This window comes from Podarcis bocagei (assembly GCF_964188305.1).
Source record: "Podarcis bocagei genome assembly, contig: HAP1_SCAFFOLD_175, whole genome shotgun sequence".
In the NCBI taxonomy this organism is placed as follows: Eukaryota; Metazoa; Chordata; class Lepidosauria; order Squamata; family Lacertidae; genus Podarcis; species Podarcis bocagei.
In genome coordinates, this window is record NW_027670273.1 from 57,668 (window position 1) to 82,539 (window position 24,872).

General features: G+C 52.4%; 1 protein-coding gene across 1 annotated transcript in view; it reads left to right on the top strand.

The window, feature by feature from the left end:
* Positions 1-24,872, top strand: part of LOC308579549 (spectrin alpha chain, non-erythrocytic 1-like) — a gene marked incomplete at its 5' end in the record, with an annotated part of 132,418 nt that overhangs the window by 57,231 nt on the left and 50,315 nt on the right. Inside the window, 2 exons of the mRNA XM_081214111.1 lie at positions 1,251-1,385; positions 9,653-9,801. Coding sequence (XP_081070237.1) covers positions 1,251-1,385; positions 9,653-9,801 — 284 coding nt within the window. The remainder of the gene's footprint in view (positions 1-1,250; positions 1,386-9,652; positions 9,802-24,872) is intronic.

Here is a 24,872-nt window from a genome sequence, read left to right on the forward strand (position 1 = left end):
GGGAAACCCCAGGGAGATAGAGCCAGAGGGGACTCAGAGGGGAGCAGTTGGAAATCGGGACCAGCGTCACCGCCAGAGAGCAGGGGAGAAGAAGGGCGCCAGGGATCAAGCGCTGGCAGCTCGCAACAGGAGGGAGGGCACGAGTCAGGAGTGGCCACACCTCCATCGGGGAGCGAAGAAACGGTCAGGCGGAAAGTGGAAGGTTGGGCGCGCGCGCCAAGTTCAAATGCACAGGAAGGTGGCGCAGTAAGCAGCCCGGAGAGGGAGCCAGGTCCTAAAGCCCGGCGCAAGGAGACAGGAGGGTCCGGGGGGTCGGCGTCAGAAGAGTCCCGGAAGGAAGAGACCCCGGGGGGCAGAGGGACCCAGAGAAGAACGGTCAGGCGGAAAAGGTGGAGCAGGGCTAGGATATTAAGTTGGTGCACAGGGGGCGGAGACTCAGACGGAGCTTCGCCGGTCTAACCCATAAGACGTAGAGTTGCGCGCAGCAGCTTGAGAATGGAAACTGTAACTCAATAAAGACTTTTACAAAGTGACCGCTGGCTAGCGTGATCCTCTGTGAGCTAGGATCTGGAAGCAGCTCTGACAGTTATTAATTTTTTTTTTATTATTATTATTATTATTAATCTCCGCATCTCTCCCCCCAGCAACAAGTCGCTCCCACCGACATTATTATCATATTAGAATATAAATAACATAATATTATTAGTTTTTACTTATTATTAATTTATTATTATTATTGTTATCATTATTTATTATTATTATCCCTCCCCCAGCAACAAGTCGCTCCCACTGGCGACGAAACGGGCATGATTATCATATATTATCATATATTATAAATAATATAATATTATTATTAGTTATTTATTATTATTATTATTATTATTATTATTATTATTATTATTATTATTATTATTATTAATCTCCGCATCTCTCCCCCCAGCAACAAGTTGTTATCATATTAGAATATAAGTAATATAATATTATTATCAGTTATTAATTATTATTATTATTATTATTATTATTATTATTATTATTATTATTATTATTATTTTATTAATCTCCGCCTCTCTCCCCCCAGCAACAAGTCGCTCCCATTGACGACGAAACGGGCATGATTATCATATATTTTAAATGATATAAATAATATAATATTATTACTAGTTATTAATTATTACTATTACTATTATTATTACTATTATTACTATTATTACTATTATTATTATTATTAATCTCCGCCTCTCTCCCCCCAGCAACAAGTCGCTCCCACCGACGACGAGACCGGCAAAGAACTGGTCCTCGCCCTTTACGACTACCAGGAGAAAAGTCCCCGCGAGGTGACCATGAAAAAGGGCGATATCCTGACCTTACTCAACAGCACCAACAAGGTCAGTGGGTCGTATTATGATTACTATTATTATGGGTAAGAATATGATATTATATTATTATTATTATTATTATTATTATTATTATTATTATTATTATTATTATTATTATTATTATTAATAATAATAATATTTATGCCCCATCCATCTGGCTGGGTTTCCCTAATAATAAGAATAAGAATAAGAATAATACAGTTGAGGAGTGGAAGAGTTGGAAGAGTTGAAGAGTCGGAAGAGGACCCTGAAATAACAACAACAACAACAAACAACAACAAAACAATATTATTATTATTATTATTATTATTATTATTATTATTATTTATTTTTATCTATCTATCTATCTAATCTATCTATCTATATGTATATTATATAATAATAATAATAATTCTACCCCATCCATCTGGCTGGCTTTTAATAATAATAATAATAATAATAATAATAATAATAATAATAATTATGCCCCATCCATCTGGCTGGGTTTCCCTAATAATAATAATAATAATAATAATAATAATAATAATAATAATAATACAGTTGAGAAGTTGAAGAGTTGGAAGAGTTGAAGAGTAGGAAGAGGATCCTGAAATAACAACAACAACAAAACATTATTATTATTATTATTATTATTATCATTATTGTTGTTGTTGTTATTATTATTATTCTTAACATTATATATATATATATATTAATAATAATTATGCCCCATCCATCTGGCTGGGTTTCCCTAATAATAAGAATAAGAATAAGAATAATACAGTTGAGGAGTGGAAGAGTTGGAAGAGTTGAAGAGTCGGAAGAGGACCCTGAAATAACAACAACAACAACAAACAACAACAAAACAATATTATTATTATTATTATTATTATTATTATTATTATTATTATTATTATTATTATTTATTTTTATCTATCTATCTATCTAATCTATCTATCTATATGTATATTATATAATAATAATAATAATTCTACCCCATCCATCTGGCTGGCTTTTAATAATAATAATAATAATAATAATAATAATAATAATAATAATAATAATAATAATTATGCCCCATCCATCTGGCTGGGTTTCCCTAATAATAATAATAATAATAATAATAATAATAATAATAATAATAATAATAATACAGTTGAGAAGTTGAAGAGTTGGAAGAGTTGAAGAGTAGGAAGAGGATCCTGAAATAACAACAACAACAAAACATTATTATTATTATTATTATTATTATTATCATTATTGTTGTTGTTGTTATTATTATTATTCTTAACATTATATATATATATATATTAATAATAATTATGCCCCATCCATCTGGCTGGGTTTCCCTAATAATAATAATAATAATAATAATAATAATAATAATAATAATAATACAGTTGAGTTGAAGAGTTGGAAGAGTTGGAAGATTAGGAAGAGGACCCTGAAATGACAACAACAACACAACATTATTATTATTATTATTATTATTATTATTATTATTATTATTATTATTATTATTATCATTATCATTATTATTATTATCATTATTGTTATCATTATATTATTATTGTTATTATTACCATTATTATTGTTGTTGTTGTTATTATCATTATCATTATTCTTATCATTATTATTATTATTAATAGTGTCAGGGTTGCTTCCAGATCCTAGCTCACAGAGGATCACGCTAGCCAGCGATCATTAAATAAAAGTCTTTATTGAGTTACAGTTTCCATTCTCAAGCTGCTGCGTGCAACTCTACGTCTTATGCTTAGATCGGCGAAGCTTCGTCTGAATCTCCGCCCCTTGTACACCAACTTAATATCCTACCCCTGCTCCACCTTTTCCGCCTGACTGTTCTTCTCTGGGTCCCTCTGCCCCCCGGGGTCTCTTCCTTCCGGGATTCTTCTGACGCTGACCCCCCGGACCCTCCTGTCTCCTTGCGCCGGGCTTTAGGACCTGGCTCCCTTTCCGGGCTGCCTACTGCGCCACCTTCCTGTGCATTTGAACTTGGCGCGCGCGCCCAACCTTCCACTTTCCGCCTGACCGTTTCTTCGCTCCCCGATGGAGGTGTGGCCACTCCTGACTCGTGCCCTCCCTCCTGTTGTGAGCTGCCAGCGCTTGATCCCTGGCTCCCTTCCTCTTCCCTGCTCCCTGGCGGTGACGCTGGTCCCGATTTCCAACTGCTCTCCTCTGAGTCCCCTCTGGCTCTATCTTCCTGGGGTGCCCCCCTAGACTCCCCCCTTGCCCTGGCCACTGGTGCTCCTTTCTGTGAATCTTCTGATTCACTGGAAAGACTCGGAGATCTCGGGTCGTCGTCATCACTCATCTTTTCTTCTGCCTCCTCCCCCTCGCTCTCTGTTTCCTCCCTTGCCCTCGCCTCTGCTCCTGAACCCCTGACATCCATCCCCCCCTCGAAGCCCCCTCTTCCCCCCTCCCCTCCTTCCGGTGCGGGAGCTGGGTGCTGCCGTGTCAAGGGGACGAATGTCGGGTACAGTTCGCTTCCCGTGGCGGGCCTCCATCTGAAGTCTTCCGGTTCTTCCTCCCTGCTCTCGTCGGAGACGGTCACCTCTGCTTCCATCTCTGTGCCGCCGTGCTCGAAACCCGGGTCGTCCCCGAAAACGTCCATGTCCGTCTCTCCCTCGCTTCCTTCTGGAGACGTTGCTCGTCCTGGACCCTCCAGCCACTTTCTGCGCCACTACTCCTCTGGTCGATCATCCCACCAATACGAGGGTTCTGAAGCAGATCCCGAGGGTGACCCCTCTGGGGAACGGGCGTCTCGTGTTGGTTCCTCATCCGAGTCGAACCCCCGGAACGTGCTGGCTGAAAGCGTGGGCGTGAAAAGCCAGTCGTCGAAAAAGTCTCCTGGCATTGGCCTATGTGGGAAGAGGGCATGAAACTCTTCCTTGAGCAGAGGTTCGTCTAAAGCGTAGCCCGGCACCCAGCTGTTCGCACTGGCCGGGGTGCCCTCCTTGGCGAGAAGGTATTCCACCCCCTCTTCCCCCCATCTGGAGTCCAAAATCTCCGTGACTTCGTTGATGCGCTCCTCCTGTGCCACTCCCGCGTGCCCGGTTCTCTCTCGGAGCGGACTCGGCGCCGTTCCTGGTTCCTGAAACCTGTGCGGTGCCTTGTAGGGAGTGAGCACCGATCTGTGGAACACCGGATGCATCCTGGAGCCCTCCGGAAGCGCCAGCCTGAAAGCCACCGGGTTGACCTGCTCTTCGACTTGGTAGGGCCCCAGTTGTTTATGCCCTAGTTTCTTCTTCGCCAACGACCTGGCCGGCACTGCTTGGGCTGCTAACCAGACTCAGTCTCCCACATGGATCTCTTCGCCAACCCTTCTGTGTTTGTCCGCTTGTACCTTGTATGCGTGTTTAGCCAGCTCCAGGTGCCGCCGCAGCTGATCGTGGACCTCCTGCAACTCCGACGCGAACGCATCTGCTGTCTGCGGCTCCCCCTCCCCCAGTCTTTCCAGTCCCGGGAAGGTTCTGGGGTGCCTCCCGTTGTTGGCGAAGAACGGCGTGACCCCCGTGGACACGTGCTTCGTGTTGTTGTAGGCGAACTCGGCGAGAGGCAGGTAATCCACCCACGTCGCAGGCTGTTGATTCGCATAGCAGCTCAGGTACTGCTGCATGATGGCATTGACCCGCTCCGCTTGCCCATTGGTCTGCGGGTGTCTAGCCGACGCCAGGTTGATCTTGACGTTCAGGAAGCCCATCAGCTTCTGCCAGAAGTTCGAGATGAACTGTCGCCCTAGTCGGACAGAATAGACCGCGGCAGACCGTGAACCTTGAACACGTGATCTATGAACAGTTTGGCGGTTTGTTCCGCCGTGGCCACCTTCGCACACGGAATGAAATGTGCCATCTTGGAGAACAAGTCCACCACCACCAGCACAGCCGTCTTGCCCCTCGAGCTGGGCAGATCCGTGACAAAGTCCAGGGCCACTCTCTCCCACGGTTCGCACGGAGTTTGCAGCGGTTCCAGCAGTCCGGCCGGCGGTCTGTGTACTGGTTTGGCCCTCTGGCAGGTGTCACACCTCGCCACGTAGTCCGCGACTTCCCCTCTCATTCCGGGCCACCAGAAGTCTCTGGCGACTAATTCCACCGTCTTCTCCTTGCCAAAGTGCCCGGCAGTGGGCGCGTCGTGCAGCTGCTGCAGTACCTTGGCGCGAAGTTCGTCTCCCGGCACGTAGATGGCCCCTTTATGGAGGAGCAATCCATCTCGCAGTTGGAACTCGTCGGTCGCTGCCGTGCCCCTGTGCACCTCTGCCATCTTTGCTTGCGCGAAGGAGTCATCCTGCAACGCTCGTCGCACCGCCTCCAGGTCAACTGTTGCCGCAGCGCACGCCCACACTGTCGGTGCGAAGATGTGCATGGCGGTCGCTGGCGTTGCCTCCTCCAGATACTGTGGCTTACGGGAGAGAGCATCCGCCATGATGTTGGTGTCCCCCGGGACATACTCTATTCGGAAGTCGAAGTTCGCAAAGAACTCAGCCCAACGTATTTGCCTCTGGTTCAGGAACTGTGCCGTGCGCCAGTGCTCCAGATTCTTGTGGTCTGTGCAGACCTGCACCGTGTGCTTGGCTCCGATCAGGAAGTGCCTCCATGCTTTGAATGCTGCATGAATGGCCAGCAACTCCCTGTCCCAGATGGTGTAGTTCTGTTCGGACTTGCTGAGCTTCCTGGAGTAAAACGCTCCCGGCCTCCAAACCCCCTGCGGGTCCTTCTGCAGCAGGACTGCTCCGACGGCTCTGTCTGAGGCGTCTGTTTCAACCCTCATCGGCCTGCTGGGGTTGACATGAAGCAGCTGTTCTTCTGACGCGAAGAGACGCTTGAGCGCCTGAAAGGACTGCTCTGCCTGCGCTGTCCAGATGAACTTCTTTTTCTTGGAGCTGAGCGTGTCCGTGATGGCCGCCGTCTGCATAGCAAAGCCCTTGGTAAACTTGCGATAGAAGTTCGCGAAGCCGACAAACCGTTGGACCTCCTTCGGGTTGCGTGGGCTTTTCCAATCCAACACCGCTCGAACCTTGGCGCTGTCCATGGCGAGCCCCTTGTCAGACAACTTGTAACCCAGGAAATCCACCTCCGTTACGTCGAATTGGCACTTCTCCAGCTTGGCGTAAAGCCTATGTTGCTGTAGCCTGCTCAGCACTTCCCTGACGTGTCTGTCATGCTCCTGCTGCGATTCCGAAAAGATCAGGATGTCATCCAAGAAACAGACGCACGTCTTGTAGAGGAGCCCCGCCAACACGTGATGCATGAAAGCTTGAAAAACGTGGGAGCCATTTTGCAATCCAAAAGGCATAACTCTATACTCGTAGGTGCCCAGGGGCGTGAACATGGCTGTCTTCCACTCATCTCCTTCCCGCATGCGAATGAGGTTGTACGCCCCTCGCAGGTCCAACTTGGTGAACACGCTGCCCTTGCGTACTTTTGCGAGGAGGTCGTCGATTCGGGGCATGGGGAAGTCCGATGGCTTGGTCACACTGTTCAAAATGCGGTAGTCCACTACGAGTCTTTTTTGGGGCGTGTCTCGCTTCTTAACAAAGAATACCGGACTGCCCCCCGCTGCCTTGGACTCTCGGATGAAACCGCGCTCCAAATTATGATCTATGAACTCCTTGAGTTCCTGCAGTTCGTCCTCAGACATGGAATACAGCTTCCCTTTGGGCAGCGCCGCCCCCGGCAGCAGGTCAATTTTGCAGTCATATGGTCTGTGGGGGGGTAGCCTGTCTGCCTCCTTCTCGCAGAAAACCTCCAAAAATTCTGCGTACTTGTGGGGAACCGCTTGCAGCGTGCCGAGCTACAGCTGTGACTCCTCTTCCTCCCCTTCCTGCCGGGGCACGATGCAGTGTTCAGCGCAAAAGGAAGAGCCGAAGGTCAGCTGCCTCTGGTACCAAGCCAGCGTCGGGCTGTGCTTGTCCAGCCAACTCATGCCCAATACAATGGGCGTGTCCGATAGTTGAGTGACGTTGAAGCTGATGACTTCCCTGTGATTCCCAAGTCGCATCACCATTGGTGGCGTCTGCTTCACCACTTGCCCCCCCAGCAGCTCCCTGCCATCCACCGTGACAACCTGCAGGGGCAGCGTGGCAGGCAGCAATTGTATAGCGTGCCGGTCGACAAAGTCCTGCCCTATAAAGTCCGCATTGCTTCCTGAGTCAATGGTGATTGGCACATCCATGGTGATTCCATTGGGCAGCTGGAGAGATGCGGTGAGCCTCACTACTGGTTTGGGCAGGAGGGGGTCCATGGGCTGTAAAATCTCTGGGGACTGCTTCACTGAGACGTCTGGCTGGGCCCCAGTGCCTCTTCCTCCAGCCAGACTGCGTCGTTTCCCTGCTGTGGTTCTCCTTGCTGCGTTGCTGCAGTTACCATTGCTGAGGCTGCAGTGTGCTTGTGGAGCCTCCGGGGACACTCTTTCGCCATATGCCCTGGCTCCTCACAGATGTAACACTTCCTGTTCCCTCTAGGAGGCTTCGCTTTCACTGTTGCCGGTGCTAGGGCTCTGGCTGCTGACTGAGCCCTTGCGCTTCCAACCTCCATAGGTTCCACCCCTCCTCCTGGCGGAGGCGTGGATTGCGCACGCGCTGCTTCTCTGGGAAGGAAGGAGGAGCCCCTGGCTGGTTCGCGCCCTCCACGCCCTTCGTCCCTGCTCCATGGACGTTCTTCCAGCCGCACCCACACCGTCAGCGCCCTCTGAACGATCTCCTGCGTGGTCCGGGGTCTCTCCCCCCTCGCAATTTCATCTTTAACCGAGCTGTGCAATCCCTCCCAAAACAGGTCCATGCACCTCCTTCCGGGCAAGATCCACGTCAATGCTTGATAAAAAACACCCATCCATCGCTTTAATAAAGGCATCCGCATTTTGGAGCGCAGGATCCTTATCTCTCCACAAATTGCGCAGCCATGCTTTAGCGTCTCCATGCAAATGTGACATGATGAACCCCACCTTCTCTTCTTCATCTCTAAAGTCTTTGTGCAGCAGTTGCAGTGCACACATTACATCTGCTCTAAAGTTGGGGTACTGTTGCAAATTCCCATCAAAGTGAGAGACCAGACCGCCTGTGCGTCTCCCCAACCCAATCCCCTCCGGTTTGGGTGTCTGTTGTCCTTGCTTCGTAAGCACTTCCAACCTGACCTGGAGATCCCTGTAGGCGGCAGCTGCGTCCTCCTCCCTCTTCCTGGATGCCAGAGCCTCGGCATTCAGTCGTGATACTGCTTCTCTGAGTTCTGCTATTTGCTGTTCGGCCGTCATATTGTCTGCCGTTCGTGAGCTCGCTAGTAGGCACCCGCTTTCTCTCCTCTCCGCGAGGCCGTGGATGCCCACAATTTAAGGAGACGAAGCTTACTGTCAGGGTTGCTTCCAGATCCTAGCTCACAGAGGATCACGCTAGCCAGCGATCATTAAATAAAAGTCTTTATTGAGTTACAGTTTCCATTCTCAAGCTGCTGCGTGCAACTCTACGTCTTATGCTTAGATCGGCGAAGCTTCGTCTGAATCTCCGCCCCTTGTACACCAACTTAATATCCTAGCCCTGCTCCACCTTTTCCGCCTGACCGTTCTTCTCTGGGTCCCTCTGCCCCCCGGGGTCTCTTCCTTCCGGGATTCTTCTGACGCTGACCCCCCGGACCCTCCTGTCTCCTTGCGCCGGGCTTTAGGACCTGGCTCCCTTTCCGGGCTGCCTACTGCGCCACCTTCCTGTGCATTTGAACTTGGCGCGCGCGCCCAACCTTCCACTTTCCGTCTAACCGTCTCTTCGCTCCCCGATGGAGGTGTGGCCACTCCTGACTCGTGCCCTCCCTCCTGTTGTGAGCTGCCAGCGCTTGATCCCTGGAGCCCTTCCTCTTCCCTGCTCTCTGGCGGTGACGCTGGTCCCGATTTCCAACTGCTCCCCTCTGAGTCCCCTCTGGCTCTATCTTCCTGGGGTGTCCCCCTAGGCTCCCCCCTTGCCCTGGCCACTGGTGCTCCTTTCTGTGAATCTTCTGATTCACTGGAAAGACTCGGAGATCTCGGGTCGTCGTCATCACTCATCTTTTCTTCTGCCTCCTCCCCCTCGCTCTCTGTTTCCTCCCTTGCCCTCGCCTCTGCTCCTGAACCCCTGACAAATAGTATTATTATTATCATCATCATTATTATTATTACTATTATTATCATTATCATCATTATTGTTATGGTTGTTTTGTTGTTGTTGTTTTGTTGTTGTTGTTGTTGTTGTTGTTGTTGTTGTTGTTATTATTATTATTGCTATTATTATTAATTATTTCTCTCTTCTCTCCCCCCCCCCACAGGATTGGTGGAAAGTGGAAGTCAACGACCGCCAAGGCTTCGTTCCCGCCGCCTACGTCAAGAAACTGGATCCGGCCCAGTCGGGATCGCGGGAGAACCTTCCGGACGAGCAGGGTGGGATCGGCGTGCGGCAGGAGCAGATCGACAACCAGTAAGGATCCGGGGGCGGATCCAGAATCTTTTTTTGGGGGGATCAAGGATTTTGGGGCAGATCCAGATTTTGGGGGGGGGGAATCTGGGATTTTTGGGGTGGATTTTCCGACGGACCGACCGGATCCGGATCCTCCTGCAATACGTGGACGACCTCGTAGTCGGCGGCGCCTCCTCGACGTTCCCCGTTTCCTATATAGCCTTATATGACGCCCCCGAGTTGCCCCGCCCCATACACACATACATGCACACACACACACACACACACAAACACACATATATATACATACACACGCACATGTATACACACACATACACACACATATATATACATATATCTATATATACACACACACACACACACAAACACACATATATATACATACACACGCACATGTATACACACACATACACACACATATATATACATATATCTATATATACACACACACACACACACACACACACAGATATACACACACATATAGATATATCTATACACACACACACACATACATATATATATAAGCATACACACACACATATATACACAAACACACGTACACACACACACACACACACACACACGTATACACACACACATATACAAACATATATATATATATATATATACACACACACACATACATACACACACACATGTACATACATGTATACATATATATATATATGCATACACACACATGCACACACGCACACGTATACACATATATATATACACACATATACACAAACATACACACACACATATATACACAAACACACGTACAAACACACATATACATATATCTATATACACACATATATATGCATACACACACATATATATATTCACACACACACACACGTATACATATAAACACACAAACATATACATATACACACACATATACACACATATACATATATCTATATACGCACACACACACATATATACATATGCACACACATGCACGCGCACACACACACATATACACACACACATATACATATATCTATATATATATGCATACACACACACATACACACACATATACATATATAACCCTTTGCACGCCTTCTCTGCCCCGAATGGCTCCCCCCACCCTGGCGACTTAACCATTACTCCCCACTTTGCCCGGCTCTTGATTTTCACCCCTCCTCTTAAGTCCTCCACCCCTTCTTCCCCCCGCCTGCCCCCCAAGCATGACCCCGCCCGCGACACACACACACACACATATACATATACACACATATACATAGATCCATATGTATACACATACATATATATATATATATATATATATATATATATATATATATATATATATGCATACACACACACATATATACACACACACACACACACATATAGGCAAACACGTACACACACACGTACACACACGTATGCACACACATATACATATATCTATACACACACATATATACGCACACATATACACACACGTACACACACACAAACACACACACACATATATATATATATACACACACACACATATACACACATGTACATAAACACACACACATATACATATATCTATATACACACACACAGACATATATATATGCACACACATATACATATGCACACACACACACAAACAAACATATACACACATATACATATATCTACACACACACATATGCATACACACACATATATGTCACACACACACATACACATATATATACACACATACGTAGACACACATACACACACATATACATATATCTATATACACACATATATATGCATACACACACACATAAATATACACACACATACATATATACACACACACATATACATACACACACACATATACACATGTACATAAATACACACACATACATATATCTATACACATACACATATATGCATACACACACACATATATAGACACACACACACATATATATATAGATACACACACACATATACACACATGTACATAAATACACCCACATATACATATATCTATACACACACACACGCACGCACATATCCATGTCTAACCCTTCGCATGCCTTCCCTGCCCCGAACGCCTCTTGATTTCCACCCTTCCCCTAAGTCCTCCGCCCCTTCCTCCCCCCGCCTTCCCCCAAGCTTGACCCCGCCCCCTGCCCGCGACACACACACACACACACACACACATATACACACATGTACATAAATACAGACACATATACATATATCCATATACACACACACACACATACACACACACATACGTAGACACACACATATACACACACATATACATATATCTATATACACACATATATATGCATAGACACACACACATATATACACACACACACATATACATATATACACACAGACATACAGATACACACACACACATATACACACATGTACATAAATACATATACATATATCTATACACATGCATATATGCATACACACACACACATACACACACATATACACACATGTACATAAATAGACACACATATACATATATCTATACACACACACACACACACACATATATACACACACACATACATATACATGTATCACCCTTCGCATGCCTTCACTGCCCCGAACGGCTCTTGATTTCCACCCTTCCTCCAAGTCCTCCGCCCCTTCTTCCCCCCGCCTGCCCCCCAAGCATGACCCCGCCCCCCCACCCACGACACACACACACACACACATATATACACACACTCACACATATATACACAAACACATATACACACATGTCAGAGCTGCTTCCAGATCCTAGCTCACAGAGGATCACGCTAGCCAGCGGTCATTAAGTAAAAGTCTTTATTGAGTTACAGTTTCCATTCTCAAGCTGCTGCGCGCAACTCTACGTCTTATGGGTTAGACCGGCGAAGCTCCGTCTGAGTCTCCGCCCCCTGTGCACCAACTTAATACCCTAGCCTTACTCCACCTTTTCCGCCTGACCGTTCTTCTCTGGGTCCCTCTGCCCCCCGGGGTCTCTTCCTTCCGGGACTCTTCTGACGCTGACCCCCCGGACCCTCCTGTCTCCTTGCGCCGGGCTTTAGGACCTGGCTCCCTTTCCGGGCTGCTTACTGCGCCACCTTCCTGTGCATTTGAACTTGGCGCGCGCGCCCAACCTTCCACTTTCCGCCTGACCGTTTCTTCGCTCCCCGATGGAGGTGTGGCCACTCCTGACTCGTGCCCTCCCTCCTGTTGCGAGCTGCCAGCGCTTGATCCCTGGCTCCTTTCCTCTTCCCTACTCTCTGGCGGTGACGCTGGTCCCGATTTCCAACTGCTCCCCTCTGAGCCCCCTCTGGACCCTTCTCCCTGGGGTGTCCCCCTAGGCTCCCCCCTTGCTCTGGCCACTGGTGCTCCTTTCTGTGAATCTTCTGATTCACTGGAAAGACTCGGAGATCTCGGGTCGTCGTCATCACTCATCTTTTCTTCTGCCTCCTCCCCCTCGCTCTCTGTTTCCTCCCTTGCCCTCGCCTCTGCTCCTGAACCCCTGACATCCATCCCCCCCTCGAAGCCCCCCCTTCCCCCCCTCCTTCTGGTGCGGGAGCTGGGTGCTGCCGTGTCAGGGGGACGAATGTCGGATACAGTTCGCTTCCCGTGGCGGGCCTCCAACTCAAGACTTCCGGGTCTTCCTCCCTGCTCTCGTCAACAACGGTCACCTCCACTTCCATCTCTGTGCCGCCCAGGTCGTCCCCGAACACGTCTGTCAGGGGTTTAGGAGCAGAGGCACGGGCAAGGGAGGAAACAGAGAGCGAAGGGGAGGAGGCAGAAGAAAAGATGAGTGATGACGACGACCCGAGATCTCCTAGTCTTTCCAGTGAATCAGAGGATTCACAGAAAGGAGCACCAGTGGCCAGGGCAAGGGGGGCACCCCAGGAAGATAGAGCCAGAAGGGACTCAGGGGGGAGCAGCTGGAAATCGGGACCAGCGTCACCGCCAGGAAGCAGGGAAGAGGAAGGGAGCCAGGGGGGAAGCGCTGGCAGCTCACCACAGGAGGGAGGGCATGAGTCAGGAGTGGCCACACCTCCATCGGGGAGCGAAGAAACGGTTAAGAGGAAGGTGGAAGGTTGGGCGCGCGCGCCAAGTTCAAATGCAGAGGAAGGCGGCGCAGTAAGCAGCCCCGAAAGGGAACCAGGTCCTAAAGCCCGGCGCAAGGAGGCAGGAGGGTCCGGGTCAGCGTCAGAAGAATCCCGGAAGGAGGAGGCCCCGGGGGGTAGAGGGACCCAGAGGAGGACAGTCAGGCGGAAAAGGTGGAGCAAGGCTAGGATATTAAGTTGGTGCTCACGGGGCGGAGACTCAGACGGAGCTTCGCCGATCTAGCTACTAGACGTAGAGTTTGCGCGCAGCAGCGTGAGAATGGAAACTGTAATTCAATAAAGACTTGTACTTAATGATCGCTGGCTAGCGTGATCCTCTGTGAGCTAGGATCTTCAAGCAGCTCTGACAGTAAGCTCCGTCTCGTCATTGTGGGCATCTACAGCCTCGAGGAGGGGAGAGAAACAGGTGCCTACTAGCGAGCTCACGAACGGCAGACGACATGACGGCTGAGCAGCAGATAGAGGACCTCAGAAAAGCAGTGGCACAACTGAACGCCGAGGTTCTCGCATCCAGGAAGAGAGAGGAGGAGGCAGCTGCCGCCTGCAGGGATCTCCAGGTCAGGTTAGACGTGCTGACAAAGCAGACACCCCGGCAGGAGGGAATTGGGTTGGCGAGACGGGCAGGCGGGCTAGTCTCTCACTTCGATGGGAACCTGCAACAGTATCCCAACTTTAGAGCCGACGTACTGTGCGCACTGCAACTGCTGCATAAAGACTTTAGAGATGAACAAGAGAGAGTGGAGTTCATCATGTCCCATCTGCATGGGGATGCGAAAGCATGGCTACGCAATTTATGGAGAGATAAGGATCCGGCGCTCCAGAATGCGGATGCCTTTATTAAAGCGATGGATGGGTGCTTTTTATCAAGTATTGACGTGGATCTTGCACGGAAGGAGGTGCATGGGCTGAGACAAGGGAGGGCCAGCGTCAGGCAGTATCATGCCCGCTTTTTCGCCTTGGTCAGTGCCCTGGAATGGGACAGAGATTCGGCTCCTGTAAGAGACCTCTTTTGGGAGGGGCTGCACAACTCGATTAAAGATGAGATCGCGAGGGGGGAGAGACCCCGAACCACCCAGGAGGTTGTTCAGAGGGCACTGGCAGTGGGGGTGAGGCTGGAAGGACGTCCGTGGAGCAGGGACGAAGGGCGTGGAGGGCGCGAACCAGCCGGGGGCCCCTCCTTCCTTCCCAGAGAAGCAGCGCGGGCGCAATCCACGCCTCCGCCAGGAGGAGGAGCCGAACCTATGGAGGTTGGAGGTGCAAGGGCTCAGTCAGCAACCAGAGCCCTAGCACCGGCAGCAGTGAAAGCGAAGCCTCCTAGAGGGAACAGGAAGTGTTACGTCTGTGAGGAACCAGGGCATATGGCAAAAGAGTGTCCCCAGAGGCCCCACAAGCTCACTGCAGCCTCAGCAATGGTGACTGCAGCAACGCAGCAAGGAGGACCACAGCAGGGAAACGACGCAGTCTGGCTGGAGGAAGAGGCACTGGGGCCCAGCCAGACGTGTTAGTGACGCAGTCCCCAGAAATTTTGCAGCCCGTGAACCCCCTCCCGCCCAAACCAGTAGTGCGGCTCACAGCATCTCTCCAGCTGCCCAATGGAATCACCATAGACGTGCCAATCACCATCGACTCAGGCAGCAATGCGGACTTTATAGGGCAGGACTTTGTCGACAGGCACGCTGTGCAGTTGCTGCCAGCCACACTGCCCCTGCAGGTTGTCACGGTGGATGGCAGGGAGCTGCTCGGGGGGCAAGTGGTGAAGCAGACGCCACCAATGGTGATGCGACTTGGGAATCACAGAGAAATCATCAGCTTCAACGTCACTCAACTATCTGACACGCCCGTTGTATTGGGCATGAGTTGGCTGGACAAGCACAGCCCAACGATGGCTTGGTACCAGAGGCAGCTGACCTTCGGCTCTTCCTTTTGTGCTGAACACTGCATCGTGCCCAGGCAGGAAGGAGAGGAAGAGGAATCACAGCTGCTGCTAGGCACGCTGCAAGCGATTCCCCACAAGTACGCTGAGTTTTTGGAAGTTTTCTGCGAGAAGGAGGCAGACAGGCTACCCCCTCACAGACCATATGACTGCAAAATTGACCTGCTGCCGGGGGCGGCGCTGCCTAAAGGGAGACTGTATTCCATGTCAGAGGACGAACTGCAAGAACTCAAGGAGTTCATTGATCATAATTTGCAGCGCGGCTTCATCCGGGAGTCCAAGGCAGTGGGGGGCAGTCCCGTATTCTTTGTTAAGAAGCGGGACACGCCCCAAAAGAGACTCGTAGTGGATTACAGGATTTTGAACAGTGTGACTAGGCCATCGGACTTCCCCATGCCCCGAATTGACGACCTCCTCGCGAAGGTACGGAAGGGCAGAGTGTTCACCAAGTTGGACCTGCGGGGGGCGTACAACCTCATTCGCATGCGGGAGGGTGATGAGTGGAAGACAGCCATGTTCACGCCCCTGGGGACCTACGAATATAGAGTTATGCCTTTTGGATTGCAAAATGGCTCCCACGTTTTTCAAGCATTTATGCATCACGTGTTGGCGGGACTTCTCTACAAGACGTGCGTCTGTTTCTTAGATGACATCCTGATCTTTTCGGAGTCGCAGCAGGAGCATGACAAGCACGTCAAGGAAGTGCTGAGCAGGCTAAAGCAACATAGGCTCTACGCCAAGCTGGAGAAGTGCCAATTTGACGTGACGGAGGTGGATTTTCTGGGCTACAAGCTGTCTGACAAGGGGCTCGCCATGGACAGCGCCAAGGTTCGAGCGGTGTTGGATTGGAAGAGCCCGCGCAACCGGAAGGAGGTCCAACGGTTTGTCGGCTTTGCGAACTTCTATCGCAAGTTTATCAAGGGCTTCGCGATGCAGACGGCGGCCATCACAGACACGCTTAGCTCCAAGAAAAAGAAGTTCATTTGGACAGAGCAGGCGGAGCAGTCCTTTCAGGCACTCAAGCGTCTCTTCGCGTCGGAAGAGCAGCTGCTTCATGTCAACCCCAGCAAGCCGATGAGGGTGGAGACAGACGCTTCGGACAGAGCCGTGGGGGCGGTCCTGCTGCAGAAAGACCCGCAGGGGGTGTGGCGACCGGGAGCGTTTTACTCCAGGAAGCTCAGCAAGTCCGAGCAGAACTACACCATATGGGACAGGGAGTTGCTGGCCATTCATGCAGCGTTCAAGGCGTGGAGGCACTTTCTGATCGGCGCCAAGCACACGGTGCAGGTTTGCACGGACCACAAGAATCTAGAGCACTGGCGCACGGCACAGTTCCTGAACCAGAGGCAGATACGTTGGGCTGAGTTCTTTGCGAACTTCGACTTCCGAATAGAGTATGTCCCGGGGGACACCAACATCATGGCAGACGCTCTCTCCCGTAAACCACAGTATCTGGAGGACGCAACACCAGCGGCCGCCATGCACATCTTCGCACCGACAGTGTGGGCGTGCGCCGCGGCGACCGTGGACCTAGAGGCGGTGCGGCGAGCGTTGCAGGGGGACTCCTTCGCACAAGCAAAGATGGCAGAGGTGCAAAGGGGCAAGGCAGCGGCCGACGGTTTCCAGCTAAGAGATGGATTGCTCATCCGTAAAGGGGCCATCTACGTGCCGGGAGACGAACTTCGAGCCAAGGTGTTGCAGCAGCTGCACGACGCGCCCACGGCCGGGCACTTTGGCAAGGAGAAGACGGTGGAATTAGTAGCCAGGGATTTCTGGTGGCCTGGAATGAGAGGGGAGGTCGCAGACTACGTGGCGAGGTGTGACACCTGCCAGAGGGCCAAACCAGTGCACAAACCGCCGGCCGGACTGTTGGAACCGCTGCAAACTCCGGTCGAACCTTGGGAAAGGGTGGCCCTGGACTTTGTCACGGATCTGCCCAGCTCAAGGGGCAAGACGGCAGTGCTGGTGGTGGTGGACCTGTTTTCCAAGATGGCGCATTTCATCCCGTGTGCTAAGGTGGCCACGGCGGAGCAAACCGCCAAACTGTTCATAGACCACGTGTTCAAGGTTCACGGTCTGCCACGGTCTATTCTGTCCGACCGCGGGCGGCAGTTCATCTCGAACTTCTGGCAGAAGCTGATGGGCTTCCTGAACGTCAAGATCAACCTGGCGTCGGCGAGACACCCGCAGACCAACGGGCAAGCGGAGCGGGTCAATGCCATCATGCAGCAGTACCTGAGATGTTATGCAAATCAACAGCCTGCGACGTGGGTGGATTACCTGCCGCTTGCAGAGTTCGCCTACAACAACACGAAGCACGTATCCACGGGGGTCACGCCGTTCTTCGCCAACAACGGGAGGCACCCCAGAACCTTCCCGGGACTGGAAAGAATGGGGGAGGGGGAGCCGCAGACAGCAGATGCGTTCGCGTCGGAGCTGCAGGAAGTCCACGATCAGCTGAGGCGCCACCTGGAGCTGGCCAAGCACGCATACAAGGTACAAGCAGACAAGCACAGAAGGGTTGGAGAAGAGCTCCACGTGGGAGACTGGGTTTGGTTAGCGGCCCACGCAGTGCCGGCCAGGTCGTTGGCCAAGAAGAAACTAGGGCATAAACAACTGGGGCCCTACCAAGTCGAAGAGCAGGTCAACCCGGTAGCTTTCAGACTGGCACTTCCGGAGGGTTCCAGAATGCATCCGGTATTCCACAGATCGGTGCTCACTCCCTACAAGGCACCGCACAGGTTCCAGGAACCCGGAACGGCGCCGAGTCCGGCCAGAGACAGAACAGGGCACGCGGGAGCGGCACAGAAGGAGCGCATCAACGAAGTCACGGAGATTTTGGACTCCAGATGGGGGGAAGAGGGGGTAGAATACTTTCTCGCCAAGGAGGGCACCCCGGCCAGTGCGAACAGCTGGGTGCCGGGCTACGCCTTAGACGAACCTCTGCTCAAAGACGAGTTTCATGCCCTCTTCCCACATAGACCTATGCCAGCAGACTTTTTCGACGACTGGCTTTTCACGCCCACGCTTTCGGCCAGCACGTTCCGGGGGTTCGACTCGGACGAGGAGCCGACACGAGACGTCCGTTCCCCGGAGGGGTCACCCTCGGGATCCGCCTCAGAACCCTCGTATTGGTGGGACGATAGGCCAGAGGAGCAGTTCCGCAGAAAGTGGCTGGAATGCTCAGGACGAGCAACGCCGCCAGGAGGAAGTGAGGGAGAGACGGACATGGACATTTTCGGGGACGACCCTGGTTTCGAGCACGGCGGCACAGAGATGGAAGCGGAGGTGACCGTCGTCGACGAGAGCAGGGAGGAAGAACCGGAAGACTTCAGATGGAGGCCCGCCACGGGAAGCGACCGATATCCGACGTTCGTCCCTTTGCAACAGCAGCCCCCAGCTCCAGCACCGGAAGGAGGGGAGGGGGGAATGGGGGGCTTCGGGGGGGGATGGATGTCAGGGGTTTAGGAGCAGAGGCACGGGCAAGGGAGGAAACAGAGAGCGAAGGGGAGGAGGCAGAAGAAAAGATGAGTGATGACGACGACCCGAGATCTCCTAGTCTTTCCAGTGAATCAGAGGATTCACAGAAAGGAGCACCAGTGGCCAGGGCAAGGGGGGCACCCCAGGAAGATAGAGCCAGAAGGGACTCAGGGGGGAGCAGCTGGAAATCGGGACCAGCGTCACCGCCAGGAAGCAGGGAAGAGGAAGGGAGCCAGGGGGGAAGCGCTGGCAGCTCACCACAGGAGGGAGGGCATGAGTCAGGAGTGGCCACACCTCCATCGGGGAGCGAAGAAACGGTTAAGAGGAAGGTGGAAGGTTGGGCGCGCGCGCCAAGTTCAAATGCAGAGGAAGGCGGCGCAGTAAGCAGCCCCGAAAGGGAACCAGGTCCTAAAGCCCGGCGCAAGGAGGCAGGAGGGTCCGGGTCAGCGTCAGAAGAATCCCGGAAGGAGGAGGCCCCGGGGGGTAGAGGGACCCAGAGGAGGACAGTCAGGCGGAAAAGGTGGAGCAAGGCTAGGATATTAAGTTGGTGCTCACGGGGCGGAGACTCAGACGGAGCTTCGCCGATCTAGCTACTAGACGTAGAGTTTGCGCGCAGCAGCGTGAGAATGGAAACTGTAATTCAATAAAGACTTTTACTTAATGATCGCTGGCTAGCGTGATCCTCTGTGAGCTAGGATCTTCAAGCAGCTCTGACAACGTCCATGTCCGTCTCTCCCTCGTTTCCTTCTGGGGACGTTGCTCGTCCTGGACCCTCCAGCCACTTCCTGCGCCACTGCTCCTCTGGTCTATCGTCCCACCAATACGAGGGTTCTGAGGCAGATCCCAAGGGTGACCCCTCCGGGGAACGGGTGTCTCGTGTCGGTTCCTCGTCCGAGTCGAACCCCTGGAACGTGCTGGCTGAAAGCGTGGGTGTGAAAAGCCAGTCGTCGAAAAAGTCTGCTGGCATGGGTCTGAGTGGGAAGAGGGCATGAAACTCGTCTTTGAGCAGAGGTTCCTCTAAAGCATAGCCCGGCACCCAGCTGTTGGCACTGGCCGGGGTGCCCTCCTTGGCGAGAAGGTATTCTACCCCCTCTTCCCCCCATCTGGAGTCCAAAATCTCTATGACTTCATTGATGCGCTCCTCCTGTGTCACTCCCCCTTGCTCGGTTCTCTCTCGGAGCGGACTTGGTGCCGTTCCTGGTTCCTGAAATCTGTGAGGTGCCTTGTAGGGAGTGAGCACCGATCTGTGGAACACCGGATGCATCCTGGAGCCCTCCGGAAGCGCCAGCCTGAAAGCCACCGGGTTGACCTGCTCTTCGACTTGGTAGGGCCCCAGTTGTTTATGCCCTAGTTTCTTCTTCGCTAACGACCTGGCCGGCACTGCGTGGGCTGCTAACCAGACCCAGTCTCCCACATGGATCTCTTCGCCAACCCTCCTGTGTTTGTCCGCTTGCACCTTGTATGCGTGTTTAGCCAGCTCCAGGTGCCGCCTAAGCTGATCGTGGACCTCCTGCAACTCCGACGCGAACGCATCCGCTGTCTGCGGCTCCCCCTCCCCCATTCTTTCCAGTCCCGGGAAAGTTCTGGGGTGCCTCCCGTTGTTGGCGAAGAACGGCGTCACCCCCGTGGACACGTGCTTCGTGTTGTTGTAGGCGAACTCGGCGAGAGGCAGGTAATCCACCCACGTCGCAGGCTGTTGATTAGCATAACATCTCAGGTACTGCTGCATGATGGCATTGACCCGCTCCGCTTGCCCGTTGGTCTGCGGGTGTCTAGCCGAAGCCAGGTTGATCTTGACGTTCAGGAAGCCCATCAGCTTCTGCCAGAAGTTCGAGATGAACTGCCGCCCCCGGTCGGACAGTATAGACCGCGGCAGACCGTGAACCCTGAACACGTGATCTATGAACAGTTTGGCGGTTTGTTCCGCCGTGGCCACCTTCGCACACGGAATGAAATGTGCCATCTTGGAGAACAAGTCCACCAGCACTGCCGTCTTGCCCCTCGAGCTGGGCAGATCCGTGACAAAGTCCAGGGCCACTCTCTCCCACGGTTCGAACGGGGTTTGCAGCGGTTCCAGCAGTCCCGCCGGCGGTCTGTGTACTGGCTTGGCCCTCTGGCAGGTGTCGCACCTCGCCACGTAGTCCGCAACCTCCCCTCTCATTCTGGGCCACCAGAAGTCCCTGGCGACTAATTCTATCGTCTTCTCTGTGCCAAAGTGCCCGGCAGTGGGTGCGTCGTGCAGCTGCTGCAGTACCTTGGCGCGAAGATCGTCCCCCGGCACGTAGATGGCCCCTTTACGGAGGAGTAATCCATCGCGAACTTGGAACTCGCCGGTCGCCGCCGTGCCCCTTTGCGCCTCTGCCATCTTGGCTCGCGCGAAGGTGTCATCCTGCAGCGCTCTCCTCACCGCATCCAGGTCAACTGTCGCCGAATCGCACGCCCACACCGTCGGTGCGAAGATGTGCATGGCAGCCGCTGGCGTCGCCTCCTCCAGGTACTGTGGTTTACGGGATAGGGCATCCGCCATGACGTTGGTGTCCCCCGGGACATACTCTATTCGGAAGTCGAAGTTCGCAAAGAATTCGGCCCAACGTATCTGCCTCTGGTTCAGGAACTGCGCTGTGCGCCAGTGCTCCAGATTCTTGTGGTCCGTGCAGACCTGCACCGTGTGCTTGGCGCCGATCAGGAAGTGCCTCCACGCCTTGAAAGCTGCATGAATGGCAAGCAACTCCCTGTCCCAGATGGTGTAGTTCTGTTCAGACTTGCTGAGCTTCCTGGAGTAAAACGCTCCCGGCCTCCAGGCCCCCTGCGGGTCTTGCTGCAACAGGACTGCTCCCACGGCTCTGTCTGATGCGTCCGTCTCCACCCTCATAGGCCTGCTGGGGTTGACATGCAACAGCTGCTCTTCCGACGGGAAGAGACGCTTGAGTGCCTGAAAGGACTGCTCCGCCTGCTCCGTCCAGATGAACTTCTTCTTCTTGGAACTGAGCGTGTCTGTGATGGCCGCCGTTTGCATAGCGAACCCCTTGATAAACTTGCGATAGAAGTTCGCAAAGCAAACAAACCGCTGGACCTCCTTCCGGTTGCGCGGGCTCTTCCAGTCCAACACGGCACGAACCTTGGCGCTGTCCATGGCGAGCCCCTTGTCTGACAACCTGTAGCCCAGGAAATCCACCTCCGTCACGTCGAACTGGCACTTTTCCAGCTTGGCGTAAAGCCTATGCTGCTGTAGTCTGCTCAGCACTTCCTTGACGTGTCTGTCGTGATCCTGCTGCGATTCAGAAAATATCAGGATGTCATCCAAGAAGCAGACGCACGTCTTGTAGAGGAGCCCCGCCAGCACGTGATGCATGAAAGCTTGAAAACAGTGGGAGCCATTTTGCAATCCAAAAGGCATAACTCTGTATTCGTAGGTGCCCAGGGGCGTGAACATGGCTGTCTTCCAGTCATCACCTTCCCGCATGCGAATGAGGTTGTACGCCCCACGCAGGTCCAACTTGGTGAACACGCGGCCCTTGCGCACCGTCGCGAGGAGGTCGTCGATCCTGGGCATGGGGAAGTCCGATGGCTTGGTCACACTGTTCAAGATCCGATAGTCCACTACAAGTCTTTTTTGGGGCGTGTCCCGCTTCTTAACAAAGAATACAGGACTGCCCCCCACTGCCTTGGACTCCCGGATGAAGCCGCGCTCCAAATTATGATCTATGAACTCCTTGAGTTCCTGTAGTTCGTCTTCAGACATGGAATACAGCTTCCCTTTGGGCAGCGCCGCCCCTGGCAGCAGGTCAATCTTGCAGTCATATGATCTGTGGGGGGGTAGCCTGTCTGCCTCCTTCTCGCAGAAAACCTCCAAAAATCCCGCGTATTTGTGGGGGATTGCTTGCAGCGTCCCCAGCTGCAGCTGCGCTTCCTCCTCCTCTCCCTCCTGCCGGGGCAGAATGCAGTGTTCAGCGCAGTATGAGGAGCCAAAGACTAGCTGCCGCTGGTACCAAGCCAACGTCGGACTGTGTCTGTCCAGCCAACTCATGCCCAAGACTATAGGTGTGTCCGACAGTCTGGTGACATTAAAACTGATGATTTCCCTGTGATTTCCAAGTCGCATCACCATTGGTGGCGTTTGCTTCACCACCTGCCCCCCTAGCAGCTCCCTGCCATCCACCGTGACGACCTGCAGGGGCAGCGTGGCAGGCAGCAGCTGTATAGCGTGTTTATCGACAAAGTCCTGCCCTATAAAGTCCGCATTGCTTCCTGAGTCAATGGTGATTGGCACGTCCATGGTGAGTCCATTGGGTAGCTGGAGCGATGCGGTGAGCCTCACCACTGGTTTGGGTGGGAGGGGGTCTGTGGGCTGCAAAATCTCTGGGGACTGCTTCACTGACACGTCTGGCTGGGCCCCAGTGCCTCTCTCTCCAGCCAGACTCCGTCGTTTCCCTGCTGTGGTTCCCCTTGCTGCGTTGCTGCAGTTACCATTGCTGAGGCTGCAGTGTGCTTGTGGAGCCGCTGGGGACACTCTTTCGCCATGTGCTGCGGACTTTCGCAGACGTAACACTTCCTGTTCCCTCTAGGAGGCTTCGCTTTGACTGCTCCCGGTGCTGTGGCTCTGGTTGCTGACTGAGCCCTGGCACCGCCAACCTCCATCGGTTCCGCTCCCCCTCCTGGCGGAGGCGTGGATTGCGCACGCGCAGCTTCCCTGGGAACGAAGGAAAACCCCCTCGCTGGTTCGTGCCCTCCACGCCCTTCGTCCCTGCTCCATGGACGTTCCTCCAGCCGCACCCCAACCGTCAGCGCCCTCTGAACGACCTCCTGCGTGCTCCTGGGTCTCTCCCCCCTTGCAATTTCGTCTTTAACCGCGCTGTTCAATCCTTCCCAAAACAGGTCTCTGACTGGGGCTGAATCTCTGTCCCATTCCAGGGCACTGACCAATGCAAAAAAGCGGGCATGGTACTGGCGTACGCTGGCCCTCCCTTGCTTCAGCCCATGCAACTCCCTCCGGGCAAGATCCACGTCTATGCTTGATAAAAAGCAGCCATCCATCGCTTTAATAAAGGCATCCGCATTTTGGAGCGCCGGATCCTTATCTCTCCACAAATTGCGCAGCCATGCTTTAGCATCTCCATGCAAATGGGACATGATAAATCCCACCTTCTCTTGCTCATCTCTAAAGTCTTTGTCCAGCAGTTGCAGTGCACACTGTACATCTGCTCTAAAGTTGGGGTACTGTTGCAAATTCCCATCAAAGTGAGAGACTAGACCGCCTGTTCTTCTCCCCAACCCAATCCCCTCCGGTTTGGGTGTCAGTTGCCCTTGCTTCGTAAGCACTTCCAACCTGACCTGGAGATCCCTGTAGGCGGCAGCTGCGTCCTCCTCTCTCTTCCTGGATGCAAGTATCTCGGCATTCAGTCGTGTCACTGCTTCTCTGAGTTCCCCTATCTGCTGTTCGGCCGTCATATCGTCTGCCGTTCGTGAGCTCGGTAGTAGGCACCCGCCTTCTCTCCTGTCCGCGAGGCTGTAGATGCCCACAACGCGGGACGGAGCTTACTGTCAGAGCTGCT